This window comes from Acinonyx jubatus, chromosome E2 (genome assembly GCF_027475565.1).
Source record: "Acinonyx jubatus isolate Ajub_Pintada_27869175 chromosome E2, VMU_Ajub_asm_v1.0, whole genome shotgun sequence".
Taxonomy (NCBI): Eukaryota; Metazoa; Chordata; class Mammalia; order Carnivora; family Felidae; genus Acinonyx; species Acinonyx jubatus.
Window position 1 is genome coordinate 41058898 of NC_069396.1, and position 22790 is coordinate 41081687.

Consider the following 22790-nt stretch of genomic DNA (forward strand, 5'->3'; position numbering starts at 1 on the left):
GGAGTCATGTGAGCCTGCAAAGCTCAGAGATCTACCCTTTAGGTCCCCTTCGCTGTCAAAGACAACATACTTCCGTGTCGACCGGTGGTTTAAGGATAAGTCCTAGTTCTCCGGGTTTGGTGGGCTAGGTGTCACCTGGCCTGGTGAAAATACTGCATCACATTTTAACGTGGCAGGTCATGTATGCCCCTAGGCATTTCTGCTCTCGGTCCGAGTGTCCTGGGTGGGGACGATGAGGCAGGCAGGCCCTCCTGTCAGGCGGCTGTGAACAATCCCTCGCCGGGGACAGTGACAGTCCTAGTCCTGCCAGTGACCCGGCTGGGAACTAAGGCACTCCAGGCGTGTGCAAGCCCTCCCCGGCGCCAACGCTCCTCCCCCAGGCCGGCGCGGGTGTAGGCCTAACAGCCAGAGTTCACCCGGCGCCCACTGCGCGCGCCCCGCCTCGAGGTCGTCCTATATGACACGGGCCTGGGTCCCCAAGCCCAGGAAGACCGCTGGGGGCGGTAGGACCGGCGCCCAGGAGCTGCCGCCGCGCCAGAACCCGGAGCCCGGAAGCCTCACGCCGCCGCCCGCCATGAACGGCTCCCTGCGGCCGGGCGCCAGCAGCTGGCGACGGGCAGCCACCATGGTGCTGGCCGCTGGCTGGGCGCGCCCGGGCCCCGCCGCCCCGTCGCCGCCCCCGCCGCCCGCCGAGGGCTTTCGGCTGCTGCTGCTGCAGCGCTCCGAGAGCCAAGGCTTCTTGCCCGGGGCGCACGTCTTCCCGGGGGGCGTGCTGGACAAGGCCGACCACTCGGCCGACTGGCTGCGCCTCTTCGCGCCGCACCACGGGCCGCCGCGTTTCGGCCTGGGCCCCCCACTGTCGCGGCCAGCCTCCTTCCCGGGGCTGCCCGACCCCGCCGACGAGGACGGCGCGGCGCTGCCGAATGACGTAGCCTCCCGCATCTGTGCCATCCGCGAGGCCTTCGAGGAGGCGGGCGTGCTGCTGCTGCGGCCGCGGGACGCCCTGCCCACCGCGGCCGAGCCGGCACGCGCCCTCGCGCCGCCGCCGGGCCTGGACGCCTGGCGCGACCGCGTCCGCCGCGACCCGCGCCACTTCCTGAGCCTGTGTGCGCACCTCGACTGCACGCCCGACATCTGGGCGCTGCACGACTGGGGCGGCTGGCTCACGCCGTTCACGCGCTCGGGCGGCCGCCGCTTCAACACCGCCTTTTTCCTGTGCTGCCTGCGGGAGCCGCCGCCCGTCTACCCGGACTTGACCGAGGTGGTGAGCTGCCAGGTAGGGCCTGCGGCGCCGGCGTGGGGACCCACCGGAACTTGAGAATCAGGCTCCCCCCTCCCGCCAGCAGCCCAGGCCTATCTGGAACCTCCCTATAAGCCCAGCACGGAGGCTAATTACAGGTCTTCCCCCTCATCTGTGATGGGGTTACAGCCCGGGGACCTAACCTACCTAACCTCTTAGCCTGACCTACCTTAAACGTGCTCAGAACACTAACATTAGCCTACAATTGGGCAGAATCAACTAACATAAAGCCTATTTCATAACAAAGTGTTGAATATCTCATGTAATTTATTGAATGCTGAAAGTGGGCAACAAAGGTGGTAATGGTACAGAATGAGCGCAAGGGTATCATCAATTGTTTACCTTCAGGATCACACGACTCACTTGGGAGCTTGCTCATTGCTGCTGCCCGGCACTACCGGTGGTGAGTACCTAGCTGCGGGAAGACATCAAAATTCAAAAGTAACTTTGCTGCTTGAATGTGTATGGTTTTTGCAGCATCCTAGAATTGCAAAATTGTAAGTAGAACCAGAGTCGGGACTGTCTGTAGCTTCCTCAGAGCCATACAGCCGATAAGTGACTGAGCGAGCAAGGCAACCAGGTAGCCCCACTCTCAACCCTGCAGGCCAAAGCCAGGACCTTGGTGAAGCACTCCTCTGCTTCTTCAAGAGGCCTTGACTCTGCCTCTCAGGTGCTTCCCCCCAAGAGAGCCCTTGGGGAGATCCCAGGAGTTGTGCAGTGCTGTCTAGGTGCCAGGCTCCTTCCTGAGCATGTTCCCTGCATTAACTCATTTCATGCCCACTCCATTCCATGCAGTATAATTATGTCCTCAGAGAACATACTTTATATGATTTCAGTCTTAAATTTATTGAGACTTTTTCTATGGCCACAAATATGGTCTATCTTGGTGATTGTTCCTTTTGCACCTAAAAAGAATAATATGTTCTGTGCTTGCTGGAGAGTTTGGAAAAATGGCAATTAAGTTAAATTTGTTGGTAGTGTCTCTCAGCTTTTCCATAGTGTTTTCTTGTTGCATCAGATACTGACAGCAATGCTGACATTTTTTTTCAGATTTGTTTTCTTTTAAGTAATCTTCATACCCAACAGGGTGCTTGTACTCACAACCTTGAGACCAAGAGTCGCATGCCCTACAGACTGAGCCAGCCAGGTGCATCCCAGGAATGCTGACATTTTTAATGAGTAATTGTGAATCTGTCTTTTTCTCTATCAGGTTTTGCTTCAGGTATTTTGAAGCTTCCTTGTAAGGTGCTGCCGAAACATATAGGACTGTTAAAGCTTGGTGGATTGACCCTTTGGTTATTATGAAATACCCTTTGGGGCATCTGGCAGTTAGGCATCTGACTTAGGCTCAGGTCTTGACCTCATGGTTCGTGAGTTCGAGCCCTGCATTGGGCTCTGTGCTGACAGCTCAGAGCCTGGAGCCTGCTTCAGATTCTGTGTGTGTGTGTGTGCGTGTGTGTGTGCGTGTGTGTGTGTCTGCCCCTCCCCTGCTCACACACTCTCTCTCTCTCTCAAAAATAAGTAAACATTAAAAAATTTTTTTGAATAAAAATAAAGTATGTTTCTTGTAGACAGCACATAGTCTTCCTTTTCTTATCAGTAGTATAATTTCTGCCTTTTAGCTGGAGTGTTTAGATCATTTATATTTATATATGTTTATATATTTAAATATTTATATTTAATTCAAATCTACCATCTTTTAGTTTGTTATCTGTCCTATCTATTCTTTGCGTGTTTTTCGTTTCCTGACTCCTTTTCTATTATTTGAGTATTTTAAGGACTCTGTTTTACCTCCATTATTGACTTATTAATTAATCTTCTTTGTGGTTACTCTAGGGTTTGCAATACATAGCTTTCATCATGTATCATGTTGGAACCTGACAACAGTATACCTGTATTTCTCCCCTCATGTCCAATAGCTATTGTTGTCATACATTTGACTTTTATTGTTATTATGAACTCTATAGTGCATTGATTAATTTGCCCTAAACAGTCAATCTTTGAAAGACTGCAACAATGAGTAGAAAATGTCTTTTATGTTTACCTGCATATTTACCATTATTACTGCTCTTCATACCTTTGTGCAGATTAAAATCTACAACTGGTTTCTTTTGGCCCAAAGAACATCCTCTAATATGTGTTGTATTCCAGGTCTTCTGACAATGAATCTTGAAAATTTTGTTTACCTGAAAAATACTTTATTTTGCCTCCATTTGTTTGAAAGATATTTTGGCTGGGTATAGAATTCCAAGTTAACATATTTGTTTGTTTGTTTCAGTGCTTAAAGATGTTGCTTTGGTATTTTCTGGTTTGTATATATGATGAGAAATCTGCTTTTAACTCTTTGGTCCTCTGTGCCTAATGTGTTTGTTTTGTGTTTGTGGCTACTTTAAATATTTCCTCTTAGTCACTGGTGTTCATCAATTTGATTACAATGTGCATGGTTTTCTTTTTGTTATTTGTTTCTTCAGATATTTTTCACCTCCCACTCTTTTCTGGGACTCCAATTACATTTATGTTGGACTACTTGAGAATGTAACTGATAACTTGTTCATTTTGTTTCAAGTATTTTATCTCTGTGCTTTATCTTGAATAGATTCTACTGCTACGTTTTCAAGTTCTTTTTCTCTTTTCTTATGTAGCATCAAACTTGCTGTAAATAGCATCCTGTGTGTTTTACATTTCAGATACTTTTCATTTTTAGAAGTTCCATTTAGTTTAAAAATATTTTCTATTTCTCTTATCCTGTTCATATTTTCCTTTATGTCTTTGAGTCAATGGAACATACTTACAACAGTGGTTTTAATGCCCCTTTCTACTAATTCCATCATCTCTGTAGTGTTCATGGACAAATTTGTCTTCTAGTTAGGGGTCACATTTTCCTGCTTTCCTGTCATGGGTCTTGCAATTTTTTATTGGATGTTGGATATTGTGATTTTTATGAGTACTGGATTTTGTTATGTTCCTTTAAAGATTGTTGAACTTTTCCTGGCAGGAAGTTAAGTTATTGCAAATTAACTTGATCTTCTTGAGATTTTTTTTTTTTTAAGTTTCTGTTTGGAGAGAGAGGCGGACAGAGAGAGAATCCCAGACAGGCTCTGTGCTGTCAGTGGGCAGAGCTCCATGTGGGGCTCGAACTCATGAACCATGAGATCATGACCTGAGCCGAAATCAAGAGTTGGACGCTTAACCAACTAAGCCACCCAGGCACCTCTTATTTTTTAAAAGTGGTTTTAGAGTAGTTCTAGGATAGCCTTTATTCTATCAGCTGCACTTCTAATGAGACCCTTCTGCTGAATGCCCCTTATATTCAACAAGGTCTCTCCACTGTGGTTGGAGGAAATTTTTCCTGGCCCTAGGTGAGTCCTAGAAAGTATTAGTCTTAAAGCTCCCAAGTAACTGTTCTTTTCTTAGAAAGCATGTTTTCCAATGTCATGTGGTTTCATCTTATGCTGGCATAGATTAGTGTTTTGCAAAGACTAAGGGCATCCTGTACAGATTTTAGGAGCTCTACTCTATATAGATCCCTCCTCTCAGGTACCATGTCTTCCATATTCTAGCCTGTATGGGCCTTTCCAAACTCTGTTCTCTGTCTCCTCAGTAAGTCAGTGAGAATGGTATAGGTTAGGTTCTCTTTCCTTTTGCTGTGGTCTGACGATTACCTTTAGGCAGAAAATCTTGGCAATGGTAGAGTTCACCTCATTTGTTTTTCTTTTCTCACAAATTACAATTCTGCCTTTTTCAATGTCTGAAAATGATCGATTCATAGATTTTGTCCACTTCTCTATTGTTTATATCATGTTGGAGAAAGGTAATTCTAGCACTGATGGCTGGAAGAGGAGATTTTTTATTTTTTTTTATTTTAGAGGGACAGAAAGAAAGAGTGAGTACATGAGTTGGGGAGAAGGGTAGAGGGAAAGAGAGAATCTTAAGCTGTCTCTATGCTCAGTGCAGAACCTGATGCAGAGCTCGATCGCATGACCCTGCTGCGATCATGACCTGAACTAAAATCAAGAGTCAGATGCTCAATCGACTGAACCACCCAGGTGCCCCTGGAAAGATTTCAATAAGCAGCAGTTCTTAACCTAGTCAAGGCTGGTGATTCTCAACAGGGGATGATTCACCCACCCACCCCTAGATACATTTGGCAATTTCTGGAGATGTGTTTGATTTTCCTAATTTGGGTAGTTCTACTGGCTTCTACTGGGTAGAGCTCAAGGATGCTTCTGACCATCCTTTAGGGTACAAGACAGTCACCCACAACAAGTAATTATCTGGCCTAAAGTGTCAAAGGTTTTGTGAGCAGTGCATTACAAGTAACAAGTAACCAATAAATGATAAGCTCTCTTAACCTATGGTCTGGACTAACCTGAATAGGTTGAATTAAATGGGTTGTACCTATTGTTTAGCCCTTCATCTTGATTGTTATCACTGAACTCATGTGGAATTGATAAAAGAGAGTTCTATGTAAATAACTTACAGAGTGGGTGGTCCTTTGAGGCCCGAGCATTGTTTTCCAAAATGCAGCCTTGGCAAGTTGAGAATAACCCGAGGTGATCTTATAAATAGATTGTTTGGTCCCATAGATTAACCATATGCATTCTCAGGGGGAAGTTTAGGTACGTACAAGCTTTTACACCTTTGGCCTATAGTTATCCATGGCAGAAATCAATTTCAACTTCCTAGATTGGGCATGAGAATCAGTTTCCATCAGTGTAAATGGATATTTAGTCAGTCCGTTAAAGAAAGACCCCTTTGGGGTTATTTCATATTCGCTGAATCAACTCCTTTTATCTAAATGTGTATGGAAGTAAGGCTTGGGAAGGAGGAAAGGTCACAGCAGTCAGGTCACTTAAGTTAAATGGGCAAATGCTGTCTGGTTGGTACTGTGCTGTTATTATTAGTTTTTAAGTTTATTTATTTTGAGAGGGAGAGCGAGAATCTCAAGCAGGCTCCGCGCTCTCAGCACAGAGCCCAACATGGGGCGCAGTCCCACTGACTATGAAATCAAGACCTGAGCAGAAATCAAGAGTCAGATGCTCAACTGACTGAGCCACCCAGGTGCCCTGATACTCTGCTGTTATTACATTCCTGGAACGATAGGCTGAGTCATGCCTCCTGACCTTCCTGAAAGCTCCTTTTGCTCCTCTTTACCCCATTGTAACATGTGAACTTGTCATGCTACTTTCTGATTGCTGAAGGCCCCATAGAGCTTGAGAGAGATTTGTCTTGTTCACCACCTCCCCAGGGCCTACCCAAGGTACCCGTTTGTGGGTGGAATGAATGGGCACTGAATTCTCAATCTGCTTTCATGAGTTAACACCGGACAGGCTTCTTTTTCCCCTGGGAGTGACCAGAGCCAGCTTGCCTTCTTGCATCTTCTGCCTTCTCTGCTGAGCAACTCCCCCCCCCAGGTCAACGCTTGGTGATCTATCCTAGTTGATTTATTGGTCCTTAGGATCAGCGTCCCATTAACCAACCTCTTGTGAGGGTGGAGGGTCAGCCCACCTTTCATTAACCAAATCTTTTCATGTTGTCTTAGAGGATTCTAGCAAGGCACATTAATACATTAATTGTACGACGTCAGTTAGATTTGGGTACTGATCTAATGATTTCAAATCTTCCATTGCCTCTGGAATAAACCTTAAAACCCTGGCCATTGTCTTCCACAGTGGTCATCTCCATCAGAGACAACTGAGAGTTTCATATCGAAAAAAATGTGGTTAGCACCCCCACAGTTCTACGAAATAAGAAGGCTTGGAAACTTTGCCTCTCTCTCTGACTTGCACAAATTTTGTTTGGATGGTGCATTGGAAGAGATGGAAAGATGGCTGCCGATCACATTTTTAACTGCTGATGCAATGCTCCAGCTTTTACCAGGTAAGTCAGTGAAGCACAGTGCTCCTTCTTCTTCTAATTCTTTTTTTTTTTTAAGTTTGTTTATTTTTGAGAGAGAGAGAGAGAGGCAGAGCATGAGCAGGGGAGGGTAGAGAGAAAGGGAGACACAGAATCCGAAGCAGGCTCCAGGCCCTGCACTGTCAGCACAGAGCCCAACACAGGACTTGAACCCATGAATGGTGAGATCATGACCCGAGCCAAAGTCGGACACTTAACTGACTGAGCCACCCAGGCGCCATGGTTTTATGGGTGGGGCTTTGTGACCTGCTCATGGCTGCTTGGCTCAGTTCTCACAATAGCGACAATACTTGTTACTCATCCTACAGTAGTACGGTTTAGCAGTTTTGATGTGTAAATGATAATTTGTGTAATTTAACCTTAAAATTATTAGAACAGCTCACATTGAAACCCAAAAATGTATGGATATCAAGGCCAATATTAATACCAACTAGGATAAAGAGTCATGGGTTAGCCTAAAAGTTATAATTCGTGATAAAAAATACCAAGTCATAAATACTTATGTGCCCAAAGAAACTTTTTGGCTGGGGAATGGGGAGTTGGGGGGTGTGGGTATTAAAAACACAAGAAAGACATTGAGGTAGGCTCATAAAATTGGAGTTACTTAACACCTATCTCCGTTCCAAACACATGACATAGATCGATATCGATGTGCATGTCACTAATATATTGGAATGTTTTATAAAATAACACTTTGTGGACTCAAAATGTTATTTTTCAGGAGATGAACTGTACTTAGAAGATTCAGACTTTGTAGAGAATGTTATGTCCACGGAAAAAAAGACTGGAGAAATCATGAAGGAAGGCAAGACATTTCACCGAATGGTGTTACACAGCCGCCATGTGTACAGTGTCCACGTGACTGTCCAGTCAAAGCATAAACATGTTTATCCTAAGACCTACATAGTAAGTCAGAGCCATCTATAGAGGACTGCTTGTTTGTAAGCTGGCTTGCTTGAAGTTGTTCTGCTGAATACCGGAGGTCGACTGGACTTGCTTGGAGCATAAGGACCTTTGTACAATCTAGTACCAATAGTCTAATCTGATATAGTATAATACACATTTCAAGCGTAATATAGTGCTCTCTTGCTTATTTCATCCTTTAAACCTCATGGTATCACACAAATGTAATTAATTATTAATGATCCTGTTCCCGGAATGAGGGGGGAAGAAAACCTCACAAGGGCTTCCACTTCTGAATTATTATTTTATTTACTTACTTTTGAGAGAGAGTCAACAGGGGAGGAGCGGAGAGAGAGAATCCCAAGCAGGCTCCGTGCTGTCATCGCAGAGCCTGACATGGGGCTTGAACTCACAAACCGAAATCAAGCTACTTAACCAACTGAACCACCCAGGCACCCATCCACTTCTGTATTATTTTATTATCAAAAGTTTAAATAAGATGTTCTACTGCCGTTGTCTTTTAACTGTCCGCTGCATTAGCGCTTTCCTTGACGTGCTGAGGAGATGCAGCCATGAATTCCTTAGACTTGCCCGTGAGATTAGTTGAAGGGTGTGTGATTACATGTGAATAGCACACTGAGATGACACTCAGATGACGTTATTTTCTTGTTATGTCTTTAGCTTGATGATTAACACACAAATCTGTTTGATACAAAAGGCATTAGTGATTAGGCCTACCAAATTGGAAACCATTTAGTTCCCATTTTAAAGAAGTATGAAGCCACAACAAAAACCATATTTATTTTTACTCTGGGGAGCAGTAGCTAATAAATACAAAGAGATTAAAGAGATGTAGAACTAGTCATCATTTAATGGTGTTTTATTAATGATGCTTATTTTCAATGGTTTTTAATATGGGTCATTTTTTCACCTCCTCTTAAGAGGAATAATGTTTATTGATTAAAGATGTGAAATAGTTAAGACACTAATTCTGTTTCAGATCTTTGACTATATTATGTATCATATGATGGACTTTATTTGTCATGAAATGTCTTATTTTTCCTACCTATAAAATAGTGGTATTGATCAATAAGGTATATGTACATTACTTAATCTTTTTTTTTTTTAACATTTTATTTATTTTTGAGAGAGAGAGAAACAGAGCATGATGCTGGGGAGGGGCAGAGAGAGAGAAAGAGGGAGACACAGAATCGGAAGCAGGCTCCAGGCTCTGAGCTGTCAGCACAGAGCCCGATGCGGGGCTCAAACTCACAGACTTAGAGATCATGACCTGAGTCAAACCCAGACACTTAACCAACTGAGCCACCCAGGTGCCCCTGTATTACTTAACCTTGACTAGAGGAAACCATCTAGATAAGTGGTTCTCCATCCAGGGAGGCCACTTTTGCCCTTCAGGAGACATTTGGCCATATCTGGAAACATTTTTGGTGGTCACAACTGAGAGTGAGATGCTACTACCATCTAGTGGGAAGAGGCCAGGGATGCGGCTAAATATCCTACCATAAATAGGACAGCTGTCCACAGCAATCATCTGGCCAAGGTTGAGAATCTCTGATCTAAAGGAAAGTCTTTCTTCAGTGAATGGTTCCAACATGTAAACTGTGAGAACCATATACTGTTAGCATTCCCCCGGCTCCTGCACCTACAAAAGTCCTCCTTACTGACTTTGGCTTTGGGCATCATATTCTTTCACTCTCACAGGAACCAGAATGTAGCTGGAAGAGAACTCCGTGAACACCATTATTTTGCCAGTTAGAAAACTGAGGACAGATCCACACAGCTGATTAGCGCCGCAGCTGAGTGGCACCTGATTCTCTGTTAAGCAAGTGACATCTATTACCTATCGCCAAAAGCAGAAGAGCTAACAGTTCTGCCCACTGCGTCTGGGGATTCCAGTCGCCGAGGACACCACAACACAGCCAAGCATTGGATGGAATAATGCCCTATTTACATAGAGAAGAAGCAGAGTAAAATCAGCTCCAGTACTGTGCGTCAGTCCCCCATGGCCCACAGGTGTTCTCCCTGTAGCCAACACAGGGCAAGTGACCTGCACGCACGCCTCTTGTGCTACAGAAGGACCCCATCTCGCTGCAGTGGACACATATAATATGGGGTTGGCCAGGTGTCATCTTATACACACGCTTGTGCAGAGCAAAGGAGTACACGTTGAGTCTGAAACAGGGAAAGACATTCCCACACAAAGGTGATGAGGCCAGCACGGGCTGTGAGGACTCTTTCCTCAGTAGGGAAGCCTTCCAGGTTCAAGGCCCATACTTAGGCAGCAGGGGGAGGGTCAAAAGACTGCATGATACTGCCTTTCCCAACCTTTCTAGTCCTGCACCCTTTTTGCTGGAGTTACATGGTTCAGTGGGTGATTTGGGGGAGATGTGACAAGTAACGTGACTTAACTTTTCTGCATAAGGATGTATTTTTGTTGTCGTTTTCATCTGAATGAAACCTTTGTCTCCTTTCCAAGAATGCCTTTTGGGAGACTGTCACATGACTTCCAGCTGTCACAATACCCTAGTGCCCCGGCACAAAATAGGGCCACCCTCCTGAACTGAAAAAAAGTGTTGTTTTAGAGCCTAGCTCGTGAGTGCTTGTGGCATTTACCATATGCTCTCTCTTACTTCCTGTATTCAAGCTACCTGGGCCTCAGATGCAGAAACAGAAAGCTGACCACTTGTCCCCACGGCTCCTCCTTCAAGTCCCCTTCCTGCCCATGCTCGTATCCCTACTGCCTGCCATCTTGTTTGGGACACAGCCAGGAAAACCCATTTTCTACGATACTATACAGTTTCTTGAAACTGAAGGGACAAACTCAGGAATTAATACTAAATCAGTATTCATTTTCACTACCTACATCTTTTTTCTGATTCCTTTGAACAACTTCCATGGGAATCCCAAACTGGGCTGGCGTCAGTATTTCAGGTTAACATGGCTTGTCCTCATGGTTCTTTGTTTGTAAGAGTGTGCTGTACTGTGGGAGACATACCAGATATAAGGGGGCTTCTGAGGGATAATTGTGGGGGAAGGGCCCTCATATTTGGGCATACGTAGCTATTTTATTGTTTCTTCTCAAACCCCTATTTTGTTTTTAACTTGTCTGCAACTTTGGCGTTTTCCACTTCCTCCTCGCTCTTTAGCCACTCGTCTTTTCTCTTTAACTTCTTCTCCTCTAACTGACCTTTAGCTGTTAAAGCCTCTCAGGACTTGTTCTCAAACTCTCTACTGTCCTTGGGTGAGGTTAAGCACCCAAGGTCACAACCTCCAGGTGCTGTCCTTTGAAAAGGAAATTGCTTGCCCTGTACTTTCTCTTGTTCCTTCTCATTGGCTGGACATTGTGGCCACTGAAGCAGTTCCCTGGGACCCAGAAACAGAAGCCAGACGGTAGGGCATAACTGCCTGCCAGGCTTGGACTGCTCACCTCTTGCTTGTTACATGAAAGAAAATATAAGTCATTAATCTGGGGGTCCCTCTGTGAAAACCATTAAGCTTGTTTCCTAACCTATATAATTTTCCTTTTTTTTTTAATTTAAATTTTGTTTTTAACATTTATTTATTTTTGAGACAGAGAGAGACAGAACATGAATGGGGGAGGGTCAGAGAGAGAGGGAAACACAGAATCGGAAACAGGCTCCAGGCTCTGAGCGGTCAGCCCAGAGCCCGACGCGGGGCTTGAACTCACGGACCTCGAGATCATGACCTGAGCCGAAGTCGGACGCTTAACCGACTGAGCCACCCAGGCGCCCCTATAATTTTCCCTTTTAAGGAGGTTCCCTCAGCAGTCTTCCCTATACCAGAAACCTACCAGTTATTTAGGCCAAAAATATTAGTCGTTTTTTTCCTTTACTCTTATATCCTATATTCCTAAAAGTCCTCCTTCTCCTTTATTCCTATATCCAGGTGAGTAGCAAGTCCTGTTGATTCGATTGCCCCCAATTGTCTTGGAATTCCCATCGTCTGTGCTCTGCACTGTCATCACCTTAGTTGAGCCACAGTAGCCCTGCAACGAATGTAAGGGCCAGTCTCTCCATTTTCATTTTTTTTTTTTAGAGATTTATTGTGTTCTTTTTTATTTATTTTCAGAGAGAGTGTGTGCAAGCAGGGAAAGGGCAGAAAGAGAGAGGAAGAGAGAGAATCCTAAGCAGGCTCCACACTCAGCATGGAGTCTGATGCGGGGCTCGAACTTATAAACTGTGAGACCATGACCTGAGCCAAAATCGAGAGTCAGACACTTAACCGACCGAGCCACTCGGATGCCCCCCCTCCATTTTCATTCTTAACCTCATGATGCATTCTCTCCTATTGAACTGGAAAAGTGCTCTTGCATAGAAATTTAAGTCATGTCCTGTCACCGCCTTCATCAAAACCCTTCAGTGGCTTTTCTTCACACTTAAAACCTAAATTCACTGTGGCCTGCAAGATCCCACCTTTCTCTCTGATCTCATACACCCGTCTCCTTCTACACTCCCGTCAGAAGGTCTTCTTTACTTACTCAAAGTTCTTCCCCACCTCAGGATCTTTGCACATGTTGCCTTGAAGCAAACCTGGATCTCTGAACTATGTTTGTTCTTGGGTATCTCTGTTACTACCACCTCAGGAAAACAGATGAAGATGGGCGCCCAACATGTGGATTACTGGCATGAATAAAAGAAAATTCCAGGACAAAGGGAAGAAAAGCCTTATTTTTTTATTTATTTAATGTTTTTATTTATATTTGAGAGAGAGAGAGAGAGCCTGAGTGGGGGAGGAGCAGAGAGAGAGGGAGACACAGGACCGAAGCAGGGTCCAGGCTCTGAGCTGTCAGCACAGAGCCCAATGCGGGGCCGGAACTCAAACCATGAGATCATGACCTGAGCCGAAGTCAGACACTCAACCGACTGAGCCACCCAGGTGCCCCTAGGAGAGCCTTATTTAGAGAAGAGAATAAAGTTTCCTTGAGCTGAAGAAAAATGTTGATCTTCAGATAAAAAGGTCCTGCTGCAGCCAAAGGAAAATTAACAGAAATTGTCCAGTATCTGGATGAGTATTGAATTTCAAAGATAATGCACAGATTTTCAGGAAGAAAAACAGAAGGTTGCTCACAAAGGCAGAGAATCAGGCTTCTGAGTGTGTGTCACAGAATAACAGGATATACTGAGTAGGGGACAAGGATGTATGTCTCAATAATTCTATTGCATGAAAGCCACAGATAAATTTTCATTTACATCTGGGCTCTGAAAATTCCATCTGTTCTGAAGAAACTCACTTGATAGAAACACTATGGCTGAGTGAGAGATTAATCAAAATAAAAACTTTTAAAGTAGAAGGATGTGGTAGAAGTCTAAATGGTGAGTGTGAAAATCAATTAAATATAGGAGATAAGTGTGAATAATATGTCTGTAAAATACTGCGTTAAAAATAATTCATATTTTAACCTATTTTAGAAACAAAAGGGGCGCCTGGGTGGCACAGTCGGTTAAGCATCCGACTTCAGCCAGGTCACGATCTCGCGGTCCGTGAGTTCGAGCCCCGCGTCAGGCTCTGGGCTGATGGCTCAGAGCCTGGAGCCTGCTTCAGATTCTGTGTCTCCCTCTCTCTCTGCCCCTCCCCCGTTCATGCTTTGTCTCTCTCTGTCCCAAAAATAAATAAACATTGAAAAAAAAGTTTAAAAAAAAAAAAAAGAAACAAAAAACATGTCTTTTTCATAAAAATAATTTGGTTAAATAATCCCAGATTATGTTATCTGAAACAGGAAGTGGCTATGGGAGGAATGAGAAAAAAACAGGAGAGGATGAAATCAACAGCCGCAGCTTTGTGACAAACACCTGCGTAGGTGCTCGCTTCAGCAGCATTGGTACTCAACTTGGAACGATACAGACAAGTGGCCCCTGTGCAAGATTACACACAAATTCATGAAGGGTTCCATATTTTTGTGGATTAAGGAGTGCGCTTGTGATGAGCACAAGGTGATTAAAATAAAAACTTACAGGGGTGGCTGGGTTGCTCTCAGTTGAGTGTCCAACTCTTGATTTTGGCTCAGGTGGTGATTCCAGTGTCATGGGATCAAGCCCCGCATGGGGCTCTGCACTGAGTGTAGAGCTTGCTTGGGATTCTTTCTCTTTCTCTCTCTCCCTCTGCCCCCTTCCCTGCTTGTGCACTCGTGCTCTCTCTCGAAAAATAATAATAATAATAATAATAATAATAATAATAATAAAAACTGAAAAAAATACTTGTGTGTTTTTAAATGCAAAAGCAGCTAGTAGAGTTAAAAATAGAATAGTCACTTTTCAGATCAGTCAAAAACAAAGCATAACCCCTAATACAAAAGACAGAAATCAGTGTGAGTGGCAATGAAACAAAACCCAAAGGCTTAGAGTAAAACAATTCAAATAGGAATGAAGGTCAACCATGGCAATACACAAAAATGGGTTAATTTTATTCAGAGGGAAAAACTGAGATTAAGTGTATTAAAACCTAATTAGGAAAAGAACCAACTAAGCCCAAAGTTAGCAGAACAAGGGAAATAACGAACTGGATAACATTTCTAGAAACATACACTCTACAAAAACTGAATCAGGAAGAAATAGACAATCTGAACAGACCAATAAGGGATAAATTGAATCAGTAATCAAAAACCTCCCCAAAAAGAAAAGCCCAGGACCAGATGGCCTCACTAGTGAGTTTTACAAAACATTTAAAGAATTAACACTAATTCTCAAATACTTACAAAAATTGAAGAAGGGGGGGATACTCCCAAGGTCATAAGGCTAGCACTGCCCTGATATCAAAGCCATATAAGGACACTACAAGAAAAGACTACAGGATAATATCCCTGATAGATATACAGTAGATACAAAAATTCTAAATAAAATTCTAGCAAATGGACTTCAGCAGCACATTAAAAGGATCATACACCATGATCAAGTGGGATTCAACCCTGGGAGGCAAGAATGGTTCAACATATATGCAAATCAATAAATATAATGCATCATACTAATAGAATAAAAAGTAAAAAACCACATGATTATTACAATAGATGGAGAAAAGCACTTGACAAAATTCAGTATCCATTCATGATAAAAACTCAATAAATTAGGTACAGAATGAATGTACCTCAACATAATAAAAGCCACAGATGACAAGCCCACAGCCAACATCGTACTCAGTGGTGAAAGGTTGAAACATCTTCCTCTAAGATCAGGACAAAACAAGGGTGCCCACTTTCACCACTTCCATTCAACATAGTACTTGAAGTCCTAACCAGAGCAATCAGGCAAGAAAAAGAAGTAAAAGGCATTAGAATTGGAAAGGACAAAGTAAAATTATCTCTAATTTGCAGGGGACGTAATTTTATATACATAGAAAATATAGGTATATGTAAAAAATCCTAAATATTCCACTGAAAAACTTGGATATAATAGATGAATTCACTAAAGTTGTAGTATTTAAAAGTGAACATACAAAAATCAGTAGCATTTCTGTACACTAAAGCAAATTATTTGAAAAAGAAATACAACAGTTTCATTTACAATAGCATCAAAAACAATGAAGTACTTAGGAAAAAATTTAACCACTGAGGAGACAGATCTCTACGCTGGAAACTGTAAGACATTGATGAAGAAAACTGAAGAAGATGGAAATGGAAAGAGAGCCTGTGTTCATGGATTGGAAGGATTAATATTGTTAAAATGTCCATATAACTCCAAACCATCTGTAGCTTCAATCACTCCCTATAAAAATTTCAATAACATTTTTTTAGAGAAATAGAAAAAAACAATCTTAAAATTCATGCGGAAATACAAAAGACCTCAAAATAGCAAAAGCAGTCCTGAGAAAGAAAAAAGGGGAGGCATTACACTTCCCGACTTCAAACTATGTTGCAAAGCTATCAACACGGTATTTTACTGGCATGTAAACAGATGTATCAGACCAACGGAATAAAATCAAGAGCTCAGAAACAAACCCATGAATATATAGTCAACTAATATTTGACAAGAGAGTCAAGAATGGTCAATGGAGAAAACATAATTGCTTCAATAAATGGTGTTGGGAAAATTGGATACTCAAATGCATGAAATGCATGAAACTGGACCTCTGTCTTACATCACTCACAAAAATTAACTAAAAATGGATTAAAAACTTTAGCGTGAGACCTGAAACCGTAAAATTCCTAAAAGAAAACATAAAGAAAAAGCTTACGGACGTGGGTCTTGGCAATGATTTTTTGGGTATGACACCCAGAGCACAAGCAACAACATAAATGACGAGAGGGACTACATCAAACTAAAAATCTTCTGCACAGCAAAAGAAACAGAATGAAAAGGCAAACCACATATCTGGTAATGTTAATATCCCAAATACATAAGGAACTCTTATAACTCAGCCAATAAAAAATACAGTTGAAACATGGACAAAGGATCTGGATAGACATTTTTCCAAATAAGATACACTGTATTCAGATGGTCAATACACATATGAAAAAATGCTCAATGTCAGTAATTATTAGGAAAGCACAAATCAAAACCACAATGAGACACCACCTCACACCTGTTGAAATGGTCATTATAAAAGCAAAAACAAAAATAAAAAAACCCAAGAGATAACAAGTGTCGGTGAAGATGTGGGGAAAAGAGAATCCCTGTGCACTACTGGTGGGAATGTAAATTGGCACAGTCATTAAGGAAAACAGTATGGAGATCCCTGAAAACTTAAAAATAGAACTGTATGGTACAGAAATCCCACTTCCAGGTATATATACAAGGGAAATGAGGGTTGCCAGGGTGGCTCAGTTGGTTAAGCGTCTGACTCTCGATGTCAGCTCAGGTCATTAAGGAATTAATTTAAAAAAAGGAAATGAAATCACTATCGCAAAAAGATATCTGTACCAGAATGTTTATTGCAGCATTACTTAAGACAGCTAAGACGGAAACAACCTAAGTGTCCATAGAACAAAGAAAACGTGAAAAAAAAAAAAAAACAAAGAAAACGTGGAGCACGATTATAGTCACATATATTCATATGTAAATGTCTATGTTCTAATATATATTGACATGTCATGTTAAATATTTAATTACATTAAGTGTTAAATATATAGTGGAATATTATTCAGCCATAAAAAAAAGAAGGAAATCCTACCACTTGTGAAACATGGATGGACCTTGAGGGCATTATGCTAAATGAAATAAATCAGACAGAGAAAGACAAATATTGTATGATCTCACTTTTAGAATATAAACAACAACAACAACAACAACAACAAAACCCTCATAGACACAGAGATCCCATTTTTGGTTGCCAAAGGTGAGTGGTGGGTGATGGAAGAATTAGTGAAGGTGGTACAAACTTCCAGTTATAAGATAAATAAGTTCTAGGGATGTAATATACAATGTGATGAGTACAGTGAACTATATTGTGTATTTGAAAGTTGCTAAAAGAGTAGATCTTAAAAGTTCTCATCACCAGGAAAAAAAATTGTAACTATGTGAGATGATGTATATTAACTAAACTTAGTGTGGTGATTATTTTGTAATATATACATATGTGTATACATATATATATGTACATGTATATATATGTGTATATACATATATATACATATATGTATATATACATATATGTCAAATCACTATGTTACACACTTTAGACTTATACAATATTATACGTCAACTGGATCTTAACAAAACTAAAAAAATGAAACCTGATTATGAGTTGTTTAAAACAATTCTGCAGGAGGGCTAAAGGTGAAAAGAGAAAACAAGAAAAGCTTACAGCGTATTAATCAGATGAAGTAGAATTCAACATACAAAGCTAAGTGGGACAAAGGTTAATTTAGTTTGATAGTGTACAGTTCAAAGTGGAGATATGAGAATGCCCTTGCAGTGAATAACAACACTGAGCTATTAAAAAATACATGAGGGGCTCCTGGGTGGCTCAGTTGGTTAAGTGTCCGACTTCGGCTCAGCTCATGATCTCGCAGTTTGTGGGTTCGAGCCCCATGTCAGGCTCTGTGCTGACAGAGCCTGGAGCCTGCTTCGGATTCTGTGTCTCCCTCTCTCTCTGCCCCTCCCCTGCTCATGCTCTGTCTCTCTCTCTCTCTCTCTCTGTCAAAAATGAACATTAAAAATTTTTTTTAAAAATTAAAAAAATACATAAGAAATAAGGATAATCTTATAAATACATAACACTAGTGGGAACCACGAACAAGACATTCTCTGACCAAGTCCGTGAGAGGTAACAGGTGTCTGGGGAAAATGCTGGGCAAGCATCAGGCTTCTACCTTTGGGTTGAATGCCATAATCATAATGTCCACTCTCTCTCAATTGATTCAAGATGTCTAAGAAATAAAACCAAAAAAGTACTTTTCTAAAAAAAAAATCAACTGACAAATGATTAAGGCAGCTTTTGGGCTGAACTTGTTTTTCATTGCTTTTTGTAAAAAAGATGGGAATCTTTTATTTTTAGAGTTTATTTATTTATTTCGAGGGTGGAGAGGGACAGAGAGAGGGAAAGAGAGAGAATCCCAAGCAGGCTCTGCTCTGTCAGGGCAGACCCCAACGTGGGACTTGAACACACAAACCATGAGATCATGACCGGTGCCAAGATCAAGAGTCAGATGCTTGACCGACTGAGCCATCCAGGTGCCCCAAGAATATTTTAAAACTAAGGAAGTGCAGACTTAGCAGCATTTTATTTGGGATTTCAGTATTTATGTTGATAAGTGAAATTAGTCTGTAGTTCTTTGTGTTATCTTTGTCAGGTTAAAAGACAATTTTTTTTTAATATTTATTTTTGAGAGACAGAGAGAGAGGGTCAGAGAGAGAGGAGTACAAAAGATCTGAAGCAGGCTCTGTGCTAACAGCAGAGAGCCCAACGTGATGAGGCTTGAACTCAAACTGTGAGAACATAACCTGAGCTTAACAGATGCTTTATCGACTGAGCCACCCAGGTGCCTCTCGACTTTCAAATATGAAATACAGTATTATTAACTCTAATCACCATACAGTACATTACATACCCATGACTTATTTATTTTGGAGTAGTTTCTTCTTTTTTTAATTTTTTTTAACGTTTTATTTATTTTTGAGACAAGGAGAGACAGAGCATGAACAGGGGAGGGTTAGAGAGAGGGAGACACAGAATCCGAAACAGGCTCCAGGCTCCGAGCTGTCAGCACAGAGCCTGACGCGGGGCTTGAACTCATGGACCTCGAGATCATGACCTGAGCCAAAGTCGGCCGCGCAACCAACTGAGCCACCCAGGTGCCCCTATTTTGGAGTAATTTCTTTTTTTTTTTTTTATTTTTTTTTAACGTTTATTTTTGAGATAGAGTGAGAGACAGAGCATGAATGGGGGAGGGTCAGAGAGAGGGAGACACAGAATCTGAAACAGGCTCCAGGCTCCGAGCTGTCAGCACAGAGCCTGACGCGGGGCTCGAACTCACGGACCGCGAGATCATGACCTGAGCCGAAGTCGGCCGCCCAACCGACTGAGCCACCCAGGCGCCCCTTGGAGTAATTTCTGAAACAGTACTTCTCACTAGCTGGTGGGGATGAGGGGGGAGATAGGCTACAGGTACAGATACTGATTCCTTTTAGCCTCAAGGGAACCAGGTGGCTCAGCCCCAGGGCAGTGAGCTCTCATTGGCAGTGAGACCAATCTTGACTCTTGGTCCCAGTGTGATGGACAAATACTTCCATTTTTTGTAAGCTGTGTTGCGAAAAAGTTTGGGAAACACTGTGTGGTAGCATGGCTTCTAGTCCAAAAAAAAAAAAAAAATGTTGACTCCCCACTAAGAACTGGGAAAAAGCTGTACTCCGTATCTTTGGGGGCTGGGAACTGTGCCTTCACACCTCTTTTCGACAAAGCCTGGAGCTTTCAGGGGAACTGGTCCTGCCCGTTACCTCCACTCCGGGTGAGGCCTGGTTAGCCCAGTTCAGCAACAGCTGAACTTCGTGCACTTTGCAGCTGTGTCTTTCTCCTGACTCTCCACCTGCCCCACTTTCAGCAGATGAACTTGTTTGACCTTGTGAAATTTAACAAACTTTTAAAACCGGACGCTTTTGTGAGCATTCTGTTTCCCCAAAACACAGCCCCACAACTGCCACGCTCTCTCTAAACTGGTGCAATCTTTTTGCCATCTTGTTGGTTCCCCTTACTACCAAATTAATGCTTTTTGACACCGCTTAAAATTTGTTTCTTCACAATCAAGATATTAAAGAATTTACCTGGAAAACCACATAGGCCTGGCATTTAAAATTTTTGTTTTAGCTGTGGCTCCTTTGATTTTCAAGGTCTTCTTTTTGCTTCTTGTTTATTGGCTTATTCAAGTGTTAGAGAGGGATTCCTGAGATAGTAATAAAACCCAATCCTCCCTGAGTGCTTCTTGGGTGTCCCTTTATTTCACATAGTGTGACCTCATCTACTTTTGAGTCTCAATTTTCAGGTGAGAAAACCAAGGCCTCCAGGTGTTCAAAATTTACAGAACCCTTTGGTGCCTTAACAACGAATACACGTGGGGGGCGGGGAAGAGAACCCGGCCAGAGGAGGCTGCAGTTTGCAGTCTTTGGTGGTGACTAGAATGGCCAGCGAGACTGTCTGGGGGAGCCCTGCCAGTTAAGGGCCAGGTGGGAGAAAAGCTGGAACCCGAAGCAGGAGGTGAAGTGGGGGAAGGGGATCTGGGGAGGGGATGTTGCCAGGAGCGCCCTCCCTCCCCTCCCCTAATCAGTGATGGGCCAAGCCTCTTCCTCACCCTCAAGGCCTAGAGGTGGAGGCGGGTCCAGGGGCACCTTCAGGTAGACAATCACGAACTGTTTCGGGATGGGTGGGACGCCGGGGTGGGGAGGGGTGAACCACGTGACCAGGGGCCCGGCCCGCGGAGCGCCCCCTGCGCGACTCTTCCCTGCGGCCCAGCCCCGCCCCGCCCCGCCCCGCCGCTCTGGGCGCCGTGCGCCTGGCGGCCGTCCGTTGTCCCGGCCGTTGGCGCAGCGCGGCTTTCTGGAAGCCTCGAGGCTTGCGCGGCCGGGGATTCGGGGCGCGGTGTCGGAGGACGGAGCGCGCCCGTGGCGGCGTGGGCTGGGAGGGCGCGGAGCGTCTCAGGTGGTGCGCTGCGCACGGGCCTGCCGGTCCGTGTTCCCCACGGAGGGCGGAGGCTGCCCCTACCTCGGGTTTTGCCCCCAACGTGCCCTCCTTGTGAGTGGTGACGGGAAGATCCGGGAAAGGGCGCGGCCGCGACGGTGCTTGTCTCCCCAGGGCCGGTCCCCCGGCAGCCCGCGGCGCGGGGAAGATGCTCGAGGTGCTGGTGCTGAAGGTGAGCGAGCGCCCAGCCCCTGCCGGCCGGCCTTCCTTCCTCTCCACGCGGAGGGGCCGCCCGGGGCTTCGGACCCTCGGGTGGGCTTGCCGGATGGCATCCCGGACCCCTGATTGCGGATACATAGCACGGGATTTCGGTTCAAGTGTGCCCTTGCATTGTTAGGGACACAGAGCAAAAAGTTGTCCGGAATTCGGATTTTACTGGGCGTCCTGTATTTGCCAAATCTGGAACCTTAGGGGGAGGGACGGACCGTAACCCCTTCTCCCACGTGGACCCTCAGCCTGTTCCCTCCTCCCACACGGGTCCTTTCCGCCGGATCCCCACCTTGGGGCCCCCTCGTGGCAACCACCCTCCACGCAGAAACCCGTTCCGCTCGCGCCACGGGACTCTGGCGGCCCCTTCCCCACGCGTGCGTCCCGGGGCTCCGATCCTCAGTTCTCCGAGCGGGGGCTGAAGGGAGGTCGGGCCTGCAGACAGCTGCAATTTCCTATTTCAGGTGAGTGCTGGCTGGGGATGCAGGAGACTGTGAAGGCATGGCGTGTTCACAAGGTTACTTGGAGGGAGGAGTTTATAATTTTTTTTTAAATGTTTGTTTATTTTTGAGACAATGCGAGAGACAGAGTGCAAGCAGCGGAGGGGCAGACAGAGGGAGACACAGAATCTGAAACGGGCTCCGGGCTCTGAGCTGTCAGCCCAGAGCCGGACATGGGCTCGAACCCATGAACCGTGAGATGATGACCTGAGCCGAAGTTGGACGCTTAACAGATTGAGCCATCTAGGTGCCCTGCCTTAATTTTTTTCCAAGCACATTTCCTGAAGGTGATCTTTTGAAGATGTTCAAATATAAAAATAAGTTACAAAAACTATGTTGAGAATAACCATATGCCCTACACCTGGACTCAATAACTAATAACATTTTATTGCATTTGTATATTTCTTTATAAATATGTATGTATAGGGGCGCCTGGGTGGCTCAGTCGGTTAAGTGTCTGGCTTCGGCTCAGGTCATGATCTCGCAGTTCGTGGGTTCAAGCCCCGAGTTGGGCTCTGTGCTGACAGTTCAGAGCCTAGAGCCTGCTTCCGATTCTGTGTCTCCTCCTCACTCTGCCCCTCTCCCACTCTCTCTCTCTTTCTCAAAAATAAATACTAAAAAAATAAATATGTATGTATGAAACTTTTTTGCTGAACCATTTGAGAATTAGTTGAGAACTCTGAATACTTACACATGTTTTCTACGAACAAAAGAGTTTCTCTTACGTAATCATTTTATTATTTCACTGGAGAAGTGTAATATTGATATAATACTATAAAATACAGTCAATGTTCGGATTTCTCCAGTTGTCCCAATAATGTCTT

The 22790-nt window shown here is 43.9% G+C and overlaps 2 protein-coding genes, 1 long non-coding RNA gene and 1 pseudogene across 7 annotated transcripts in view; 3 read left to right on the plus strand and 1 right to left on the minus strand.

Moving 5' to 3' along the window:
* Positions 1-361: 361 nt before the first annotated feature.
* On the plus strand, positions 362-9232 carry NUDT19 (nudix hydrolase 19). 2 transcript variants are annotated; one of them, XM_027044600.2, is made up of 3 exons: positions 362-1276; positions 1649-1703; positions 6973-7143. In XM_027044600.2, the coding sequence occupies exons 1-3, from the start codon at positions 458-460 to the stop codon at positions 6996-6998; spliced, it is 900 nt and encodes a 299-aa protein (XP_026900401.1). In that variant the 5' UTR covers positions 362-457; the 3' UTR covers positions 6999-7143. The 2 variants fall into 2 exon arrangements, with proteins under 2 accessions (XP_026900401.1, XP_026900400.2); XM_027044599.2 differs by lacking the exon at positions 1649-1703 and adding an exon at positions 7938-9232 and having other exon boundaries at positions 377-1276; positions 6973-7180.
* Positions 9233-10182: 950 nt separating this feature from the next.
* On the minus strand, positions 10183-21082 carry LOC128313334 (uncharacterized). The gene is made up of 3 exons (XR_008293915.1): positions 20874-21082; positions 20350-20468; positions 10183-11573 (listed from the first exon to the last, which is right to left on the minus strand). It is a non-coding gene; the product is annotated as an uncharacterized LOC128313334 (long non-coding RNA).
* Positions 13959-14057, plus strand: LOC113595380 (uncharacterized; annotated as a pseudogene).
* Positions 21042-22790, plus strand: part of TDRD12 (tudor domain containing 12) — a 71544-nt gene continuing 69795 nt past the window's right edge. For 2 of the 4 annotated variants that reach the window (XM_027044581.2, XM_053211394.1), the window contains exon 1: positions 21052-21431. In XM_027044581.2, the coding sequence (XP_026900382.1) occupies positions 21408-21431 (24 nt within the window). In that variant the 5' untranslated portion in view covers positions 21052-21407. Of the gene's footprint in view, positions 21432-22790 lie in introns of all 4 variants that reach the window. The other 2 variants (XM_027044584.2, XM_027044583.2) reach the window with 2 other exon arrangements.